The sequence below is a fragment of the Symphalangus syndactylus genome, chromosome 18 (assembly GCF_028878055.3).
Source record: "Symphalangus syndactylus isolate Jambi chromosome 18, NHGRI_mSymSyn1-v2.1_pri, whole genome shotgun sequence".
Taxonomy (NCBI): Eukaryota; Metazoa; Chordata; class Mammalia; order Primates; family Hylobatidae; genus Symphalangus; species Symphalangus syndactylus.
In genome coordinates, this window is record NC_072440.2 from 62,115,065 (window position 1) to 62,137,820 (window position 22,756).

Below are 22,756 nucleotides of genomic sequence, written 5' to 3' on the forward strand. Positions count from 1 at the left end.
CTGGCTAACATGGTGAAACCCTGCCTCTACTAAAAATACAAAAAAATTAGCCAGTTGTGGTGGCAGGTGCCTGCAGTCCCAGCTACTCCAGAGGCTGAGGCTGGAGAATGTTGTGAACCCAGGAGGCGGAGCTTGCAGTGAGCAGAGATCGTGCCACTGCACTCCAGCCTGGGCGACAGAGCGAGACTCCGTCTCAAAAAAGAAAAAAAGAAAATAGTGGGTTGAGTATACAGTAAGTGCTCAGTAAATATAAGCTGTTATTAGAAAGGGACAGATTGCAATTCCTGACAAAGGGAGCTGTAGGGCAAAGATACAGAAACATAAATTTGTGATTTTTTTGTGCAAAGTGAATATGTCAATGTAGCTGGAGAGGAAGATGGTGGGAAGCGATGTTTGAGGCTCTGAAGATGAGTTGGGAGGAGGCCATTACTCCTTGTACCCCCAGTAAAGGAGTTTGGATAACATCCCATCAGACAGCAGGGTGCTTGTGCAAGTTTTAAGCCTGAAGAGGCCTCCTGAGTTGGCCTTTAGGGAGGTCATCCTGGTGGCTGCACATAGGATGTTTGAAGAGAGAGATCGGGGATGGGGATGCAGGCAGGAGGCTGAGGGAGGGGTCCAGGTGAGGGATTGGGGACCAAAGCGGGAGGAGCGGAAGGTGGAGTGGGTTAGAGAGGCAGGCCGTGGCTGCCATCATTGGCCCCTTGTGTCTCTTCTAGCTACATCTGGCAGCACATTGAGATCGGCTATGTCCAGGGCATGTGTGATCTTCTGGCTCCACTGCTGGTCATTCTGGATGATGGTGAGTGCGTCTTTACTGCCCCAGGGCTGAGGGTACATTTCCTTTCCACTGCATGGCAGAGGGGTTAATCTCACTTTTTGTCTCTATGGAATGTGGCTCCAGCCAGGTGCTCCGAAGTCCTGTCTGGTGAACACATCAAGATCCTAGTGAAATAAAAAAGTCCTTATATTCCATGGTGCCCCATACTCAACACCCAGACAGGCCTTTGCTAACCACTGATGTATGAATATGAATGAGAACAAACAAACAAAAACAAAAAACAAACCCAGATGGCTTCACTGGTGAGTTCTATGAAACATTTAAAGAAGAATTAATGCCAATTCTTCACGAACTCTTCAAAAACGTAGAAAAGGAAGGAATGCTTCTTAACTCATTCAATAAAGCCAGACCTCATATGAGGACTGGGTTTCTCATTGGCACCCGGATACCAGTAACAGACAAAGACATAACAAGAAAACTACACACCAATATCTTTCATGAATACAAATGCATAAATCCTCAACAAAATACCAATAAACTTAATTCACCAAGATTTAAAAAAGATTATACACCATGACCAAGTAGGGCTTACCTCCAGAATGCAAGGATGGTTTGACATGCAAAAATCAATCAATTTAATTCACCACATTACTAAAATAAAGGGAATAACCCACACAATCATATCAGTTGACACAGAAAAACACAACAAAATCCAACACCCTTTCATAATAAAAACATTCAACAAACTAGGAATAAAAGGGAACTAAACATGATAGAGGGCATCTATGGAAAACTCACAAATATCATCATACTCAATGGTGAAAAACTGAACACTTCCTCCCTAAAAGCAGGAACAGGACAAGTATGTCTACTTTTGCCACCAAAGCTTCTAGCCAGGGCAATTAAGAAAGAAAAAGAAATAAAAGTAATTCAGATTGGAAAGAAAGTAAAACTATCTTTGTTCACAGATGATGTGATTTTGCATATAGAAAGTCTTAAGGAATAAACAAATTAGAACTGGTAAGTGTATCAAGGTTGTAGGATACAAGATCAATAAACAAAAGTCTCTTGTATTTCCATACACTTGAAATTACCAATCCCAAAATGAAATTAGGAAAACAATTTTATTTGCAATAGCATCTAGAAAAATACAATACTGGCTGGGTGCAGTGGCTCATGCCTGTAATCCCAGCACTTCAGGAGGCCAAGGCGGGTGGATCATCTGAGGTCAGGAGTTTGAGACCAGCCTGGCCAACATGGTGATACCCAGTCTCTACTAAAAATAAAAAAAAAATAAAAAATTTTTAAAAATAGCCAGGCGTGGTGGTGCATGCCTCTAATTCCAGTTACTCAGGAGGCTGAAGCAGGAGAATCACTTGAACCTGGGAGGCAGAGGTTGCAGTGAGCTGAGATTGCACCACTGCACTCCAGCCTGGGTGACAGAGTGAGACTCCATCTCAAAAAGTAAAATAAAAAATAAATAGGCTGGGCATGCTGGATCACGCCTGTAATGCCATCACTTTGGGAGCCTGAAGTGGGTGGATCACCTGAGGTCAGGAGTTCGAGACCAGCCTGGCCAACATGGTGAAACCCCGTCTCTACTAAAAATACAAAAATTAGCTGGGCATGGTGGCAGGTGCCTGTAATCCCAGCTACTCAGGAGGTGGAGGTTGCAGTGAGCTGAAATTGTGCCATTACACTCAGCCTGGGTGACAAGAGCGAAACTCCACCTCAAATAAATAAATAAATACATACATACATACAATACTTATGAGTAAACTTAACAGAAATGCAGGATTTGTACATTGAAAACTACAAGACATTGTTGGAATAACTTTTAAAAACCAAAATAAACGGAAAGATATCTCATATTCATGGATTGGAAGACTTAGTGTTGTTAAGGTAGCAATGCTCTCCAATGATCTGTAAAGTCAGTGCAATCTCTGTCAAAAATCCCAGCTGCCTTTGTTTGTTTGTTTGTTTGTTTGCAAACATTAACAAGCTGACCCTAAAATTGATATGGAAATTCAAGGGATTTAGAATAGCCAAAACAATTTTTAAAAGGAGATGTTGGCCGGGCATGGTGGCCCACGCCTGTAATCCCAGCACTTTGGGAGGCCGAGGCGGGCAGATCACGAGGTCAGGAGATCGAGACCATGGTGAAACCCCATCTCTACTAAAAATACAAAAAATTAGCCGGGCGCAGTGGCAGGCGCCTGTAGTCCCAGCTACTCGGGAGGCTGAGGCAGGAAAATGGCGTGAACCCAGAAGGCGGAGCTTGAAGTGAACTGAGATAGCGCCACTGCACTCCAGCCTGGGTGACAGAACAAGACTCCATCTCAAAAAAGAAAAAAAAAAAAAAAAAGGAGATGTTGCAGGACTCACAGTACCTGATTTCAAAACCTACTACAAAGATACTTAAAATAGTGGTATTTCTGTAAGGATCAACCCGTAGATCAATGGAATAGAATTGAGAGTCCATAAGTAAGCCCTTACATTGATGGTGAGTTGGTTTTGACAGAGGTACTAAGACAATTCAACTCAGTGAGGAAAAACCGTCCTCTCAACATATGGTGCAAGAACTACTGGACATGCATATGCAAAAGATTGAAGTTGAACCCTTACCTCACCCTACATACAACAAACTAACTCAAAATGGATCATAGACCTAAATGTAAGAACTAAAACTGTAAAACTTAAAACAGGAGTAAATCTTTGTCACCTTGGGCTAGGGAATTTTTTATAGATATGACACCAAAAACATAAAGAAAGAAAAAATAGGCAAATTAGACTTCATCAAAATTAAAAACTTTTGTACTTCAAAGAACTATCAAGAAAGTGAAAAGAACCCAAAGACTAGAAGAAAATATTTGCAAGTCATATGTGTGATAAAGGACTTGTAACCAAAATATACAAACAACTCTTACAATTCAACAATAAAAAGACAACCTGGCCAGGCGCGGTGGCTCACACCTGTAATCCCAGCACTTTGGGAGGCTGAGGCGGGCAGATCACGAGGTCAGGAGATCGAGACCATCCTGGCTAACATAGTGAAACCCTGTCTCTACTAAAAATACAAAAAATTAGCTGGGCGTGGTGGCGGGCGCCTGTAGTCCCAGCTACTAGGGAGGCTGAGGCAGGAGAATGGCGCAAACCTGGGAAGTGGAGCTTGCAGTGAGCCGAGATCACGCCACTACACTCCGGCCTGGGCGACAGAGTGAGACTCTGTCTCAAAAAAAAAAAAGACAACCTGATTAAAGTGGGTGAGGGATTTGAATAGACATTTCTCAATAGAATTGAAGATATGCAAATAGACAATATGCAAATGGCCAATAAGCACATTAAAAGATGCTCTACATCGGGGCCCCAAGCCCTGTGCCACAGACAGGAACCTTGCCGCACAGCAGGAGGTGAGCAGTAGGCTAGTGAGCATTACAGCCTGAGCTCCACCTCCCGCCTCCTGTCGTATCAGCGGTGGCATTAAATTCTCATAGGAGCGCAAACCCTATTGTGAATTGTGCATGTGAGGGGTCTACGTTGTGCACTCCTGCGAATCTAATGCCTGATGATCTGAGGTGGAACAGTTTCATCCAGAAACCATCCCCCCCCATTCCACTCCCTGTCCATGGAAAAATTGTCTTCCAGGAAACTGGTGTCTGGTGACAAAAAAGTTGAGGACTGCTATTCTACATCACTCATTAGGAAAATGGAAATCAAAACCACAGTGAGATACCGCTTCATATACACTGGGATGGCTGGAATCAAAACAATAGAAAATCACGGGTTGATAAGAATATGGAGAAATTGGAAGCTTCGTACATTGCTGGTGGAATTGTAAAATAGTTTGGCCACTTTATTTATTTATTTATTTATTTATTTATTTATTTATTATTATTATTATTATTTTGAGATGGAGTCTCATCCTGTCACCCAGGCTGGACTGCAATGGCGCAATCTCAGCTCACTGCAACCTCTGCCTCCTGGGTTCAAGCAATTCTCCTGCCTCAGCCTCCCAAGTAGCTGGGATTACAGGCACCCACCACCACATCTGGCTAATTTTTGTATTTTTAGTAGAGATGGGATTTCACCATGCTGGCCATGCTGGTCTCAAACTCCTGACCTCAGGTGATCCACCCACCTTGGCCTCCCAAAGTGCTGGGATTACAGGCGTGAGCGACCATGCCCAGCCGGTTTGGCCACTTAAAAAAGCAGTCTGGCAGTTTCTCATAGTAATAAACATAGAGTTATCATATGACCCAGCAATTTCATCCATAGATGTATGCCTAAGAGAATTGAAAATATATGTGCCTACAAATACCTGTACATATATGTTCATAATAGCATTATTCATAATATCCAAAAAAGTGGAAACAGTCCAAATGTCCATCAAATGATGAATGCATAAACAAAATGTGGTATATCCATACAATGGAATATTATTTGGCAAAAAAAGGATGATGTTCTGATGCAAACTACAATGTGGATGAACCTTGAAAACATTATGCTAAGTGAAAGAAGCCAGACACAAAAGATCACAAATGGTGTGATTCCATTTATATGAAATGTCCGGAACAGACAAATCCATAGAGACAGAAAGACTAGTCATTGACAGGGACTTGGGGGAGAGAGAAATGTGAAGTTGCTGCTTCATTGATACAGGGATTTTGGAGTTGGGGGGGTGAAGAAATGTTCTGGAACTAATAGTGGTGATTGCACAACATTGTGAATGTACTAAAACCACTAAATGGTACATTTAAAGAGTGAATTTTATATGAGAATCTCAATAAACCTGTTAAAAAAATGGGGGCTGGGTGCAATGGCTCACACCTATAATCCTAGCACTTTGGGAGGCCGAGGCAGGAGGATTGCTTGAGATCAGGAGTTCGAGACCAGCCTGAGCAACATAGTGAGACTCCATCTCTACAAAAAAATTTAAAAATTAGCTGGGCGTGGTGGTGCACACCTGCAGTCCCAGCTACTCAGGAGGCTAAGACAGGAGGATTGCTTGCGCCCAGGAGTTGGAGATTGCAGTGAGCTATGATCATGCCACTGCATTCCAAGCCTGGGGGACAGCAAGACTCTGTCTCTAAAATGTAATAAGTAAGTCCAGGCCCAGTAGCTCACACCTGTAATCCCAGCACTTTGGGAGGCCGAGGCAGGTGGATCACTTGAGGTCAGGAGTTCGAAACCAGCCTAGCCAACATGGTGAAAGCCCATTTCTACTAAAAATACAAAAGTTAGCCAGGCATTGTGGTGGGCACTTGTAATTCCAGCTACACGGGAGGCTGCGGCAGGAGAAACACTTGAACCTGGGAGACAGGTTGCAGTGAGCCAGGATCGTGCCACTGCACCCCAGCCTTGGTGACAGAGCAAGACTCTGTCTCAAAATAAATAAATAAAATAAAATAAATAGGCGAGGCGTGGTGGCTCAGCCTGTAACCTCAGCACTTTGGGAGGCCGAGGTGGGCAGATCGTGACTAGCCTGGGCAACATGGTGAAACGTCATCTCTACAAAAAATAGAAAAATTAGCCAGGTGTGTTGGCAGACACCTGTGGTCCAAGCTACTCAGGAGGATGAGGCAGGAGGATCACTTGAGGCTGCCAAGGTCGAGGCTGTAGTGAGCTGTGACTGTGCCACTGCACTCCAGCCTGGGTGACAGAATGAGACCCTGTCTCAAAAATTAATTAAATACATAATAAATGGGGAGCATAATTCCCCACTTTTTTTTTTTTTTTTTTTGAGACGGAGTTTCACTCTTGTTGCCCAAGCTGGAGTGCAATGATGCCATCTCAGCTCACTGCAATCTCCGCCTCCCAGGTTTAAGCAATTCTCTTCCCTCAGCCTCCCGAGTAGCTGGGATTACAGGCATTAACTACCACGCCGGGCCAACTACCTACACTTTAGACATGGACTGCACATACTGACTTGTTTCCAGAAAGTACAGTATGGAAAGCAGTGACGGGATGAGAAACCTGACAAACATGACCTCAGCCAGGTGACCATGGCCAACATCAGCAGTCATAAATCATGTTGATAGTATATACCCTTATGATGTGATTAAACTGGCCCTTTACCTCTGTGGTTTTCCTCTCGATAACCCATAGCCCAGTCTTACCATGAGAAAGGCATCAGATAAATTCCATTACTAATAGTGCAGCATCCTGCAAAAATACCTGATCAGTACGCCTCAAAACTATCAAGGTCTCTGGGCGCGGTGGCTCATGCCTATAATCCCAGCACTTTGAGAGGCCGAGGCAGGCGGATCACGAGGTCAGGAGATCGAGACCATTCTGGCTAACACGGTGAAACCCCGTCTCTACTAAAAAGACAAAAAAATTAGTCGGGCATGGTGATGGGTGCCTGTAGTCCCAGCTACTCGGGAGGCTGAGGCAGGAGAATGGCTTGAACCCAGGAGGCGGAGCTTGCAGTGAGCCAAGATTGCACCACTGTACTCCAGCCTGGGCAACAGAGCGAGACTCTGTCTCAAAACAAAAAAAAAAAAAAAAGGAAAATACTATCAAGGTCATCAAAAACAAGAAAAGCCTGAGAAACTGCGACAGCCAAGAGGAGCTTAAGGGAACATGACCAATTGATGTAATGTGCTGTTCTGGATGAGAGCTTGGAACAGAAAAATGACATTCAGTACACACTAAGGAAATCTGAATACAATATGGACTTCAGTTCATAATGTGTCCGTATTGGTTCAACAAATGTACTATGCTAATGTCCAGATATTAATAATAGAGGAAACCCCGTGTGGGATGTATGAGAAGTCTTTACTGTCTTCTCAGTTTTTCTGTAAATCTAAACTTTTCTGAAAAATAAAGCCTTTTGGCCAGGTGTGGTGGCTCAGGCCTGTAATCCCAGCACTTTGGGAGGCCAAGGCAGGCAGATCATGAGGTCAGGAGATTGAGACCATCCTGGCTAACATGGTGAAACCCTGTCTCCACTAAAAATACAAAAAATTAGCCGGGCCTGGTGGTGGGCGCCTGTAGTCCCAGCTACTAGGGAGGCTGAGGCAGGGGAATGGCGTGAACCCGGGAGGCAGAGCTTGCAGTGAGCCAAGATCGCACCAGTGCACTCCAGCCTGGGCGATAGAGCGAGACTCCATCTCAAAAATAAAATAAAATAAAAATAAAGCCTTTTAGGCCAGGCGTGTTGGCTCACGCCTGTAATCCCAGCACTTTGGGAGGCTGAGGCGGGCGGATCACAAGGTCAGGAGATTTGAGACCATCCTGGCTAACACGGTGAAACTCCCTCTCTACTAAAAATACAAAAAAGGTCCACCCCCAACATTGGAGGTCATATTTCAACATGAGATTTGAAGAGGACAAACATCCAAGCCACATCACTTGGGCAGCGGGGCATCTGACTGTTCTGTGATGCTTTCTCAGAGGCCCTTGCCTTCAGCTGCTTCACGGAGCTCATGAAGAGGATGAACCAGAACTTCCCCCACGGAGGCGCCATGGACACGCACTTTGCAAACATGAGATCGTTGATCCAGGTATGACTCAGCGTCCAGGCTTGCTTTGGACTATTTTGGGAAACAGTAAGTAAAGCTTAGTGGCTCCAGACTGACCTATTTAGAGCCCACCTGGATTGGAATCCAGGTTTGTATTTCTGCGATACAAACTCAGCATATGCTCTTATCTCTCTGGGCCTCAGTTTTCTCATCTGGGAAACAGGTTTTCTCATTTATATGTGTCCCAATAAATTATCAGAATTATCATGGAAATGAAATAAACTAATGATTTTATAGTGCTTAGCACAGTGCATGTCAGTGCCTCTCAGAGCATAGTCCATGGGCTGGCAACTTGTTAGAAGTGCAAATTACTAACACGGTGAAACCCCGTCTCTACTAAAAATACAAAAAAAATTAGCAGGGCGTGGTGGCGGGCGCCTGTAGTCCCAGCTACTGGGGAGGCTGAGGCAGGAGAATGGCCTGAACCTGGGAGGCGGAGCTTGCAGTGAGCAGTGCCACTGCACTCCAGCCTGGGCAACAGAGTGAGACTCCATCTCAAAAAAAAAAAAGGCCAGGTGCAGTGGCTCACGCCTGTAATCCCAGCACTTTGGGAGACTGAGGTGGGTGGGTCACAAGGTCAGGAGATCAAGACCATCCTGGCTAACCCGGTGAAACCCCGTCTCTACTAAAAATACAAAAAATTAGCCGGGCGTGGTGGCGGGCACCTGTAGTCCCAGCTACTCGGGAGGCTGAGGCAGGAAAATGGCCTGAACCCGGGAGGCGGAGCTTGCAGTGAGCGGAGATGGCGCCACTGCACTCCAGCCTGGGCAACAGAGCGAGACTCCGTCTCAAAAAAAAAAAAAAAAGAAGAAGTGCAAATTACTGGGCACCTTTCCTCCACCGAATAAAAATCTCTGAGTTGGGCCCAGGAGTCTGTGCCATATGAAGCTCTCCAGGTAATTCTGGTGCAAGCTCGATTTTGAGAATTATTGTAATAAATGCTAGCTCTTTGGCATTCATAGCGATTAGTACATCTACTTCCCAGAGGAATTAAGACACTCAACCTTTTGAGTAGAAGGAATGCAAATGTGTTAACTTGAGTAAATGGTAGGGATGCTTTACTATCTACACGCTAGCAGTGGAGCTACAGTTAGCTCTGATTTCTTCTTTAGTGGAACTTTAAAATACTACAAAGTATTTTGGACATAAGAAAGGTAAAAGAGTAATATAATGAACACCCATGTTTCCACCCCCACCTCCCCAAGAAATAAAACATTAACCATAGGCCCAGGGTGGTGGCTCACACCTGTAATCCCAGCACTTTGGGAGGCAGAGGCAGGAGGATCACTTGAGGTCAGGAGTTTGAGACCAGCCTGGCCAACATGGTGAAACCCCATCTCTAACTAAAAATACAAAAATTGGCCGGGTGTGGTGGCTCACGCCTGTAATCCCAACACTTTGGGAGGCTGAGGCGGGCGGATCACGAGGTCAGGAGGTTGAGACCATCCTGGCTAACATGGTGAAACACCGTCTCTACTAAAAATACAAAAAATTGGCCGGGTACATTGACTCAAGCCTGTAAACCCAGCACTTTGGGAGGCTGAGGCGGGCGGATCACGAGGTCAGGAGATCGAGACCATCCTGGCTAACACGGTGAAACCCCGTCTCTACTAAAAAAATACAAAAACATTAGCTGGGTGTGGTGGCGGGTGCCTAAAGTCCCAGCTACTCAGGAGGCTGAGGCAGGAGAATGGCGTGAACCCAGGAGGCGGAGGTTGCAGTGAGCCGAGATCGCGCCACTGCACTCCAGCCTGGACGACAGAGCAAGACTCCGTCTCAAAAAAAAAAAAAAAAAAAAAAATTAGCCAGGCGTGGTGGCGCACGCCTGTAATCTCAGCTACAGCTACTCAGGAGGCTGAGGTAGCAGAATCACTTGAACCCGGTAGGTGGAGATTGCAATGAGCTGAGATAGCCCCATTGCACTCCAGCCTGGGTGACAGAGCGAGACTCTGTCCCCCCCCCAAAAAAAATTAACCATAGATTTTTCATTATTCACGTACCCCTTCTTGATGGCTTTTCCCCACCACTCCTGTCCTCCCAGTGGTAAGCACTTTGCAGATTCCTATGTTCACCATTATAATGCATTTTTTAAAATTCTTTTACAATATATGCATATATTCCTAAACAGCATATAACTCTGTTTCTTTACTCCCCACTTTACATAAATATTTTAAATGGTATGAACTCTTGTGCAACTCGTCTTTATACTCAATAACAAGTTTGAGAGGCTCGTCAACAACGGGGCAGTTGATTCCTCTTTCCCGAAAGTACAGTCTTTTGTGTTAGGAGTACAACGCATTCTGTCACATTTGATTTGGATACACTGTTGGTGGTCATTTAGGTTGCTTTTATTTGGTTTGGTTTTGCTTTTGCTTTGGGGAATTTGGGGTTTTGCTTTTGGCCTTTATAAACAGTGCTGAGGCCGGGCGCAGTGTCTCACACCTGTACTCCCAGCACTTTGGGAGGCCGAGGTGGGTGGATCACGAGGTCAGGAGATTGAGACCATACTGGCTAACACGGTGAAACCCCATCTCTAGTAAAAATACAAAAAATTGGCCAGGCGCGATGACTCAAGCCTGTAATCCCAGCACTTTGGGAGGCCGAGGCGGGCGGATCACGAAGTCAGGAGATCGAGAGCATCCTGGCTAACACGGTGAAACCCCATCTCTACTAAAAAAATAGAAAAACATTAGCTGGGCGTGGTGGCGGGCGCCTGTAGTCCCAGCTACTCCGGAGGCTGAGGCAGGAGAGTGGTGTGAACCCCGGGAGGTGGAGCTTGCAGTGAGCCGAGGTCGTGCCACGCACTCCAGCCTGGGCGACAGAGCAAGACTCCGTCTCAAAATAAATAAATAAATAAATAGTGCTGCACTGAAATTACCTGTGTGCATCCCTGCTGCATGCACGCAACAGCTTTGCTTGGGCATCTACTCAGAGTGCAATTGCTGGAGCAGAGAGAAGGCACATCCTCAGTTTTATCAGGCACAACCGAATCACTCTCAAAGTGATTGTACCAGTTTCTTAATGTTCCAGGGCAGTATGGTAAGGATTTCAACACACACCATCCTCACTTGATATTGTCACACATATGTTTTTGCCAATCTCTTGGATGTGATTGAGCATCCCATTGTGATTTATAATTTTGTTTATTTTTAAGTTTTGTGGGTACATAATAGGTGTATATATATGTGGAGTGCATGAGTCGTTTTGAGACAGGCATGCAATGTGAAATAAGCACATCATGGAAAATAGAGTATCCAGTCCCTCAAGCATTTATCCTTTGTGCTCCAAACAATCCAATTATACACTTTTAGTTATTTTGAAATGTACAGTGAAATTATTATTGACCATAGTTACCCTGCTGTGCGATCAAATAGTATGTCTTCTTCATTCAGTCTTTTTCATTGTGATTTTGCTTGCATTGTCTTGATTGACAGTGAAATTGAATATCTTCTATTTTTTTTGGTTCATTTGGATTGTGAAGTGCCTATTCATATGCTTTGCCCATTTTCTATGTACATGTTTTCCATAATTAGAGTCATTTTGTACATACTTTTCTTTCTATACATTATTTTTCAAACATATTTTTTTTCCCCACTGAATAGCATATCCAATAGCTGGAGGTATTCTTCCACCATCTGTTTCTTTTGTAACAGTTTTGTTAAAATATAATTTAGATACATAAAATTTACCTTCTTGAAGTGTACGATTCAGTGGCTTTTCGTTTATTCACAGAGTTGTGCAACAACACCAATTTCAGAACATTTTCATTACCCCAGAAAGAAATTCTTCACTAACAGCCACTCCCCATCCCCTCAATCTCCCCAGCCCCTGAAAACCAAGGAGCTACTTTCTGTCTCCGTGGATTTGCCTTTTCTAAACATTTCACGTAAATGGAATAATACAATATGTGGCCTTTTGTGACTGGCTTCTTTTACCTAGCATAATGATGTCAAGGTTTATCATGTATGTATGATCCATTGTAGCATGTATCAAAACTTAGTTCGACGCCAGGCGTGGTGGCTCACGCCTGTAATCCCAGCACTTTGGGAGGCCAAGGTGGGTGGATCACCTGAGGTCAGGAGTTCAAGACCAGCCTGGCCAACATGGTGAAACCCTGTCCGTCTCTACTAAAAATAACAAAAATTAGCCAGGCGTGGTGGCCGGCACCTGTAATCCCAGCTACTTGGGAGGCTGAGGCACGAGAATCGCTTGAACCTGGGAGGCAGAGGTTGCAGTGAGCTGAAATCGCACCACTGCACTTCAGCCTGGGCAATAGAGTGAGACTCAGTTTCAAAAAAACAAACTTTGTTTTTATTACCAGATAATATTAAATTAGATTGTATGGATAGGCCACTTTTTATTTATCCATTCATGTCTTGATGGACATTTGAGTTGTTTCCCAGTTGTTGGTTATTATGAATAACACATTACACACATTCATTCGTGTACAGATTTTTATGTGGACATGTTTTTGTTTTCGTTTTGTTTTTTTAGATAGGGTCTCACTCTGTCACCCAGGCTGGAGTCCAGTGGTGTAATCATAGTTCATTGCAGCCTTGAACTCCTGGGCTCAAGTGATCCTCCCACTTTAGCCTCCTGAGTAGCTGGGACTACATGCCCAGGCCACCATGCCAGGCTAATAAAAAATTCTTTTTTTTTTTGTTTTTAGAGATAGGGTCTTGCTATGTTGCCCAGGCTGGTCTCAAACTCCTGTCTTCAAGTGATCCTCTTGCCTTGGCCTCCCAAAGTGCTGAGCCACCACACCTGACCAATAGATGTTTTCATTCTTCTTGGGGATATACCTAAGAGTGGAATTGCTGCATCATATGGAAATTATGTGTTTAAGTTTTTGAGGAACTGCCACACTGTTTTCCACAGCACACACCATTTTACATTCTCAGGAGCAGTGTATGGGGGTTCCAGTTTCTCTGCATCCTCGCCAACACTTGTTATTGTGTGTCATTTTTAATTTTAACTATCCTAGTGAGTGTGAATTGATATCTTGTTGTGGTTTTGAATTGCATTTGCCTAAGGATTAAGGATGCTGAGCATCTTTCATGTGCCTCTTGGCCATTTGTGAATCTTCTTTGGACAAATGTCTATTCAGATCTTTTCCCATTTTTTAAACTGTACCTGGCTGTTAAGGGCTATATGGTGTCTGGTGTGCAGATGTACCACCATTTATTCAGCTGCCTCCTCTGCTCCAACCTCTTCCCAGGAGGCTGATACTGCCTTTCCTTCCTTGACAGATCCTGGACTCGGAGCTGTTTGAGCTGATGCATCAGAATGGGGACTATACTCACTTCTACTTCTGCTACCGCTGGTTCCTGCTGGATTTCAAGCGAGGTACAGACTTTAAACTGGGGACCTGTGTCCAGACTCTTTGTAGCAGAACTTTCAGGGGAAAAGATCCCATGGAGGTGAGGTTGAGAGGTTGGCCCCAGTGGCAGCAGAGGAGAGAAGCACACGTTTATGGAGTCCAGACTACCGTTTCACCTGCCTTATCTCGCATTGACACTCTGCAGTAGGTGCTGTTAAGATCTTCGTCTTACCAATGAGGAAACCGCGGCTGAGATGGGTTAAATTCAGAGCTAGGGAGAGTTAACTTCAGGGCTAGGGTGAGTACAGCCAGGACTTGAACCCATCTCTTTCATTCTGCTGTGCTGCTTTTCAGAGCCCACGAACTCTAAAGCCCATGAGGCAGGGGCTATTTCATGCATGTTCCCAACATGACATAAAAGGGATGTACAACACAGTACCTTGTTGCTGTTGTTCAGATTTGGGGTGATGTTAATAATTATAATAATATCTGACATGGGCCGGGTGCAGTGGCTCACGCCTGTAATCCTAGTACTTTAGGAGGCCGAGGCGGTCAGATCATGAGGTCAGGAGATTGAGACCTAACATGGTGAAAACCCGTCTCTACTAAAAATACAAAAAATTAGCCAGGCGTGGTGGCACACACCTGCAGTCTTAGCTACTCAGGAGGCTGAGGCAGGAGAATTGCTTGACCCTGGGAGGTGGAGGTTGCAGTGAGCTGAGATCACACCATTGTACTCTAGTCTGGGTGACAGAGCAAGACTCCATCTCAACAACAACAACAAAAACTGACATGTATGGAGTGTTTTAGTGCCACGCACTGTGCTGAGTCATTTATATGTATTATCTCTTTAGTCTTTTTCTGTTATCAGCTTCACCCAACTTACAGATGAGGAAAGAGACAGGCTCATGGAGAAGTAACTACCCCAGGCTCCCCTTGACAGCAAGTGATGGAGGAAGGATTCACACCAAGTTTATCAGACATAGGAAGGCTTGCTTATTTTTATTTATTTTTATTTTTTTGAGACGGAGTCTTACTCTTTTTGCCCAGGCTGGAGAGCAATGGCGTGATCTTGGCTCACTGCAACCTCCGCCTCCCAGGTTCAAACGATTCTCCTGCCTCAGCCTCCCGAGTAGCTGGGATTACAGGCACCCGCCTCCACACCTGGCTAATTATTTTGTATTTTTAGTAGAGGCGGGTTTCACCATGTTTGGCCAGGCTGGTCTCAAACTCCTGACGTCAGGTGATCCACCTGCCTCGGCCTCCCAAAGTGTTGGGATTACAGGTGTGAGCCACCACACCCAGCCTTTTTTTTTTTTTTTTTTTGAGACGAAGTCTGGCTCTGTCACCCAGGCTGGAATGCAGTGGTGCAATCTCGGCTTACTGCAACCTCCACCTCCTGGGTTCAAGCAATTCTCTGCCTCAGCCTCCTGAGTAGCTGGGATTACAGGCACCTGCCACCATGCCCGACTAATTGTTTTTTGTATTTTTAGTCGAGATGGGGGTTTCACCATGTTGGCCAGGCTGGTCTTGAACTCCTGACCTCATGATCCACCCGCCTCGGCCTCCCAAAGTGCTGGGATTACAGTCGTGAGCCACCACGCCCAGCCAGAGGCTTGCTTTTAACCATTGCTCTATTCTATCTCTTCACTAGACTCAGAGGCCACAGCCGGTTCTGCCAGTGTGTGGGGGGAAAGAAGAGAGGCCTCCATGGGTGCTAATGGAGATGGGGGTGCTGCAGGGATAGCAGGTGTTGTTTGTCAAAGGGCAGGGCAAGAACAGATCCGTGTAATTCAAACCTGCACGTGCCTGGTTCCTCCACTTACAGAATGTCAGAGCTGGAAGGAACTTAGAACTCACCTGGTTTACACAGCCCATCCTACAGATGAGGAAAACTGAGGTTTCTGGTGGTCAAATGACAGAGTCCAAGTCTCCTGCCTTCTGACCTGAATTCTGTCCACTGCACCAGGGCAGAGACATAAGGCAAAACTTGCTGGGGATTTTCCCAGCTTGGGGGGCTTCCCAAAGGCAGGGCAACACTGTGAGCCCTGTCACCAATTCTCTCCCCGTGTGTGTTGGTGTCTCGGCAGAACTCGTCTATGATGACGTCTTCATGGTCTGGGAGACGATCTGGGCAGCCAAACATGTCTCCTCCGCGCACTACGTCCTGTTCATTGCACTGGCTCTGGTGGAAGTCTACCGCGACATCATTTTGGAGAACAACATGGATTTCACAGACATCATCAAATTCTTCAATGGTACCCACGTGACTGGGGCCTCACGAGAGGGGTGCAGGCTTCTGGAGGCCCCTTTTGGGGATCTCAGGGGGAATGAAGATGGGCTGAGATGGATGCATGGCGAAGGGGATAAAGAGGGCTCTGCACCCTTCTTATGGCTATTTCCAAAAGGACGAGTTCACATCTTGTAATGCTGAGGGTGCATTTTTCTCAGGGATCTGGCAGAGGGGACCACAAGTGTTGAAATCAGCTCAGGGGCAAAGTCTGGTTCTACCGCTGACCAGCTGTGCCCATGGTCAAGTCACTTCCCCTCTCTCTAAACATCCACTTCCTCATCTGTGAAATGGGCTAGCAGTGTCTGCTTTGGAGGGTTGACGTGCATAGGAAAAGCAGGCCCAGGGCAGCAATTTAAGTAACACCAAAAAGACACAGCCTTTGAAATCAGACATGTGAATTCTGATCCAGGCTCCTGGGAGCTGTGTGACTTTGTCCAAGTGACTTCACATCTCTAGGCCTCGGATTCTTCAGGGATAAAATGGTACTAACACTCCCTCCCTCACAGGGATGTCCAGAGGATTACAGGAGACAACATGGCTAAATCCCAGCACATGGTACCTGGCTCATATGAGGGACCCAATAAATGAAAGCTATCGCCACTGTTATCACTATTTAAAAATTTTTTTAATGAAAGAAAGTTCTGGAAAAAAAACAAAAGAAAAAAGCCAACTGTGACCTCACTTTTGAAACATTATTAGGGTTCTTAATTTAAGTAAACTTTTTGGGGGAATAATTTTACATTTTAGTTGTCTACTAAAATTGTAGATTGAGAACTGTTTTAGATTTAGATGCACAGAGAATGCATGATACTTTGGCCTAGCTTTGCCTACTGTTAGCATTGGCATAACCCTGGTACATTTGCCAAAACTAAGAAATTATCATTGGCACATTACCACCTACTAAACTACAGGCTTTATTTGGATTTCACCTGGTTTTTCACTAATAGTCTTTTTCTGTTCTAGGGTCTAATCCAGGAAACCACAGTCATTTTTATTTTTATGTTTTTACAATTTCAGAATCCAGTTGTATATGCCTTTTTTCACTTAATATTTCAAATATTGTCTTCATATAATCTTTTTTTTTGAGACGGAGTCTCACTCTGTTACCCACGCTGGAGTGAAGTGGCACGATCTCAGCTCACTGCAACCTCTGCCTCCCAGGTTCAAGCGATTCTCCCGCCTCAGCCTCCTGAGTAGCTGGGATTACAGACATGCGCCACCATGCCAGGCTGATTTTTGTATTTTTAGTAGAGACAGGGTTTTGCCATGTTGGCCAGGCGGGTCTAGAACTCCTGACCTCAGGCGATCCATCTGCCTTGGCCTCCCAAAGTGCTGGGATTATAGGTGTGAGCCACTGTGCCCGGCCAATCATTTTTTAAAACTACAAAATATATCTCAAGTGACTATTTCATAACTTACTGAACCATTCCTTATCGTTAGCATGTAGGTTATTTTCAGTTTGAAGGCGTGATTGAGAGTCCAAAGCAATTCATTTGTTAGCGTAAAGATTCCCAAATTTTCTCAATTCATGCACCCCTAGTGTCTCTGTAAAATTGTAACAGCACCCCAGGCCAAAAGTGTCATTTAGTAAGTAGTTAGGTCCAAACCGCTTAATAAATATTTATATCCTAACAATTTAGAAGCCATTGAAAAAATAATACATATATATATATATATATATATATATATATATATATATATATATTTTTTTTTTTTTTTTTTTGAGATGTAGTTTCGCTCTTGTTGCCCAGGCTGGAGTACAATGGCGTGATCTCAGCTCACTACAACCTCTGCCTCCTGGGTTCAAGTGATTCTCCTGCCTCAGCCTCCTGAGTAGCTGGGATTACAGGCATGCACAACCACACACGGCTAATTTTGTATTTTTTTAGTAGAGACAGGGTTTCTCCATGTTGGTCAGGCTGGTCTCAGACTCCCACCCTCAGGTGATCTGCCCACCTCAGCTTCCCAAAGTACTGGGATTACAGGTGTGAACCACTGTGCCCAGCCAATAATACATATATATCAAAAGAAAACATTTTACATTGTTCCCAAATAAGCAAAATTGCTAATGGAGTGTGTGCACCCATTGGGCTTTGCATACCTTCTCAAGCCTTGGAATCAGATTGGACACCACCTCTTTTGTTTTCTATTCCATATTGATTTTCACATGGCACACACTTACTTTCTTTTTTTTTTTTTTTTTGTGACAGAGTCTCACTCTGTCGCCCAGGCCGGAGTGCAGTAGCCAGTCTGGCTCACTGCAAGCTCTGCCTCTAGGATTCACACCATTCTCCTGCCTCAGCCCCCTGAGTAGCTGCGACTACAGGCGCCCGCCACCACACCTGGCTAATTTTTTGTATTTTTAGTAGAGATGGGGTTTCACTGTGTTAGCCAGGATGGTCTCGATCTCTTGACTTTGTGATCTGCCTGCCTCGGCCTCCCAAAGTGCTGGGATTACAGGCATAAGCCACCGTGCCAGGCTTTTTTTTTTTTTTTTTTTTGAGATGGAGTCTTGCTCTGTCACCCAGGCTGGAGTGCAATGATACAATCTCGACTCACTGCAAGCTCTGCCTCCCAGGTTCACGCCATTCTCCTGCCTTAGCCTCCCAAGTAGCTGGGACTACAGGCACACACCACCACACCCAGCTAATTTTTTGTATTTTTAGTAGAGATGGGGTTTCACCATGTTAGCCAGGATAGTCTCAATCTCCTGACCTCATGATCCGCCCACCTCGGCCTCCCAAAGTACTGGGATTACAGGCATGAGCCACCCGGCCTGGCCCATGGCACTTACTTTCTATTGCAGCAGCTGCTGAAAACCTAGCTTTGCAAAGACAAAGTCATTGATGGGACGCTGGGTACAGTGGCTTACGCCTGTAATCTCAGCACTTTGGGAGGCCAAGGCGGGTGGATTACTTGAGGTCAGGAGTTCCAGACCATCCTGGCCAACATGGCAAAACTTTGTCTCTACTAAAAATACAAAAATTAGCCCAGCGTGGTGCTGCACACCTGTAATCCAGCTACTCAGGAGGCTGGGATTACAGGAGGCATGAGAATCACTTGAGCTTGGGAGGTGGAGGTTATAGTAAGCCGAGATCACACCACACCACACTCCACCCTGGGCAACAGAGTAAGACCTTGTCTCAAAAGAAAAAAAGAAGAAAGTTATTGATGAGAGTGTAGTGAAATTCGTGAACTCACTCCAGCTAACAGTTGACATGGTGCTCAACTTAGATGGAGTATTCCCGCGCTTCCCTCGAAATACCCAAATACTCCACAGTGCCCCTGTAAGTTCACTATGACACGCTGGGGTACCTTGGTACCCAGTTTGGGAACCATGTCTTAGTTTTAATGTTTTTTTTTTCTTTCTACTAAATGGTTTATTTATGATAAATGTCTTAAGTTTAGGATTATTTGGCTTAGAAGTCTGACCACATTGTGTGGCTCTTGATAAAATTATTTTTTTCTTTGCCTTTATTGTCCCTTTCTCCTCTTCCCTCTCCATCTTTCCTCCCTCTGTTGCTTCCTCCTTTTCATATCTTTCAGTGTCTACTGTATGCCCAGCACTGCTTTCAGTCATTCTGTTTATAGGAGAGGGGTGGAAGGACTTCACCTTTCCATTTTTATTTATTTATTTTTTTTGAGACGGAGTTTCACTCTTATTGCCCAGGCTGGAGTGCAATGGTGCAATCTCGGCTCACCACAAGCTCTGCCTCCCAGGTTCAAGGCGATTCTTCTGCCTCAGCCTCGTGAGTAGCTGGGATTACAGGCATGCGCCACCACGCCTGACTAATTTTTTTTTTTTTTAGTAGAGACAGGGTTTCTCCATGTTGGTCAGGCTGGTCTCAAACTCCCGACCTCAGGTGATCCACCTGCCTCGGCCTCCCAAGGTGCTGGGATTACAGCCATGAGCCACCGCACCTGGCTGACCCCACCTTTTTATAGCACATCCTGTGAACCAGCATTATCCCATCCAATCCCCACGGTAACTTAGTGAGGTGGCTGCTGTTCCAATCCCCATTTTACAGATGAGGAAACTGACGTCCAGAGGTAGAGGCCTTCTCCAGGGCCTCTGCTTCCTGAGCCAATCTGTGATGGAGACACCCCCAGAGAAGCCTCCAGGGGCTGGAATTGTACCCTAAGACTGGACACAGAAGGAGGCTCATGAGATTTTTCCTTCTGCTCTTTCAGAAATGGCTGAGAGACACAACACCAAGCAAGTCCTGAAGCTGGCGCGGGACCTCGTGTACAAGGTGCAGACTCTGATTGAGAACAAGTGAGGGGCGCCTCAGCCAAGCTGCCCACCCTGTTCCTCTGCTTACTTTTCCTCCTGGCTGGACGGCCACCCTGGGAGCGGGGTCCTGGTGTCTGTTCACAAGCATGGAGTTCAGTGCGCAAAGAAACTACCCTGACTTTTACTTCTGGGCAGATGGGGTGGAGGGAGTACCCCTTCAATTCAGCCTTACATTTTCCTGTTTGACCAAAGATTGCCCAAGTCTGGCGTTCCTCCCTTGCAGGAGGTGGGGGTTGTTGGTGGAGGAGAAGCCATCTTCGTTTGCTGGTGCCCAGAATGGTCTCCTCTTCTTCTTTCCCTATCCCTCCAAACTGTCTTGTAAGATGAGACCTGGGGAGGGAATTTCTTTTTGGAAATTGGTGTAGAAGAGGTGTGTGGGGCTACCTCTGTGCTCCTCTGCAAGGGGCCTTTGGCGATGTTCTGGACATGGCTAAAGATTGACTTAGAGACTGACCCTCCACCTCGACATTACTGACATTTGGGGCCAGGTGATTCTTTTTGAGGGGACTGTCCCCTGCATTGTAGGATGCTGAGCAGCATCCCGGGCCTCACCAGATGCCAGTAGTGCCATCCCCCACCCATATCCCTCGTTGTGACAGCCCCCAAAAATGTCTCTAGACATTGCGAAATGTTCCCTGCAGGGCAAAATTGCCCTCATTTGAGAACCACTGGCTTGGAGGAGGGACTACAAATGTACTTCCTCCCCCATTCTTTTGATGCTAAGCCACCCTGGTCCTGAGGCCTCCCCCAGAAAAGGCACACAGGAGGCAGGGCACGGTGGCTCATGCCTGTAATCCCAGCACTTTGGGAGGCCAAGGTGGGCGGATCACAAGGTCAGGAGTTTTGAGACCAGCCTGGCCAACATAGTGAAACCCCGTCTCTACTAAAAATACAAAAAGTTAGCTGCGTGTGGTGGCGGGCACCTGTAATCCCAGCTACTTGGGAGGCTGAGGCAGGAGAATCACTTGAACCTGGGAGGTGGAGGTTGCAGTGAGCTGAGATCGCACCACTGCACTCCAGCCCAGGCGACAGTGCAAGACTCCGTCTCAAAAAAAAAAGAAAAGGCACACAGGAGTCCCTCACACATCTCTCTTGGAGTCTGGGATTCCATCCGTTGTATTTTCTCCTTTTTTCTCCTCTGTCTGATGCCAGAAGATACTTGTTTTCTTCTTTTCAAGAAAAGCATCTCCCCACATAGGCAGGTGGTGGACCCAAAAATTGTCTGTAGGCATGAGACGGTCAGAGCTCTTTGGGGTCCTGCTCAGAGCCCCCCAGGCAGGGCAGAGTCTGTATCCTGCTGCCATCTTGCAAGGGAAAACCGCCTCTCATTCCAAGTATTGGGTCTTGGAAAGGTGTGTGTTTGGTGAAAGCCACTTAATGGTGGTGGGGTGCAGCTTTTCTCTAAGCGCAATTACTCACTCAGGACAAAGGAGGAAAAGGAAGGCAGAGGTCAGCCAGGGTAGAGGGTGACGTGTGTTTTCCTTGGGAAACATCTGCTGATGAGCTGGGTCCAGGGCCGTGCTAGGTCTGGGAACAATCCTCTCCAGGTCTTCACACAGAGTATCACCAATCCACAAACAGACACGAAGTGAGCTAGTTTACTCTGCCTACCTGTTTTTTCGACAGAGCAGTCTTGCCCACTCTTCTGTTCTGAGAATGCACCCGGAATGGGGGAAACCCAGCAAGCAGCAGAGAGAAAGGCTCTTCCCAGGAGACCTGCCGCCTCTAGGGTGGTCAAAGAATGGCAGCTGGGATTTTGGAGAGGGGAGAGGATAGGTAAAGCAGCGTATTGAAGCATTTGCGGAGGGGCGTGTTACTCCTCCCACCCTGAGCGCACCAGGACGGGGATGCATCCTTGCCTTGTGTGCTTGTTTAGGCTTCTTTCCCTCGGTATAGCAACTTCAACTGCACCTGAACCTCCAATCTCTGCCCAACCTCTGGTGCAGGGTGGATAGAGGTCTAGTCAGCCCTTACTTCCTGAAGAGAGCTCTGTGGGAGACTCGAGGCTACAGTAGCCTTCCCGGCTCCCAGCTCCTACCCTACCCGCACCAAAGCAGAAACGGGAGACGGCAATGTTCTGGCTGCCATTAGACTTGCGTCTCCCTCACTACGTCCCCCAGCTTCCCAAGACAGGAAGAAACGTGCAAAAGGCCCCTCCAGAGAAAACTGTATTTTGCCGTTCAGCTGTTCTTTACAGAGGATGTTATTTTAGTGAGACCCGGGTCCCAGACCTTCTGATTCCTATTTATTTTTTTAACAGACTAGTCTCAAAGTACAGCACAAAATCTCTTCTCTGCCTTCTCTTGTGATGTTCCAGAGAGCATCTGTGGTTGTGATTTGGAATAAGTCGTATTTATTTGGTTTACTGTGCCTATTCAGATCTCTGTATGTTGTGTGTGTTTCTGTGTCCTGGAATTGGATGCGTGGGAGTCATTCTGTCCGCAGAGTGCACTCTTTTTTTCAGTGTGGCCCACATATCTTGTAAATGTTTGCTGAAGAGTTGTGTCTATATATAGAGAAATTATATATAAACAGAGAAATATGTGAA

The 22,756-nt window shown here is 45.8% G+C and overlaps 1 protein-coding gene across 6 annotated transcripts in view; it reads left to right on the forward strand.

The window, feature by feature from the left end:
- Positions 1-22,756, forward strand: part of SGSM1 (small G protein signaling modulator 1) — a 121,063-nt gene extending 98,307 nt beyond the window's left edge. For 5 of the 6 annotated variants that reach the window (XM_055254253.2, XM_055254251.2, XM_055254255.2 and 2 more), the window contains 5 exons: positions 717-799; positions 8,174-8,283; positions 13,551-13,647; positions 15,712-15,879; positions 20,106-22,756. In XM_055254253.2, the coding sequence (XP_055110228.2) occupies positions 717-799; positions 8,174-8,283; positions 13,551-13,647; positions 15,712-15,879; positions 20,106-20,194 (547 nt within the window). In that variant the 3' untranslated portion in view covers positions 20,195-22,756. Of the gene's footprint in view, positions 1-716; positions 800-8,173; positions 8,284-13,550; positions 13,648-15,711; positions 15,880-20,105 lie in introns of those variants that run through there. The other variant, XM_055254256.2, reaches the window with a different exon arrangement.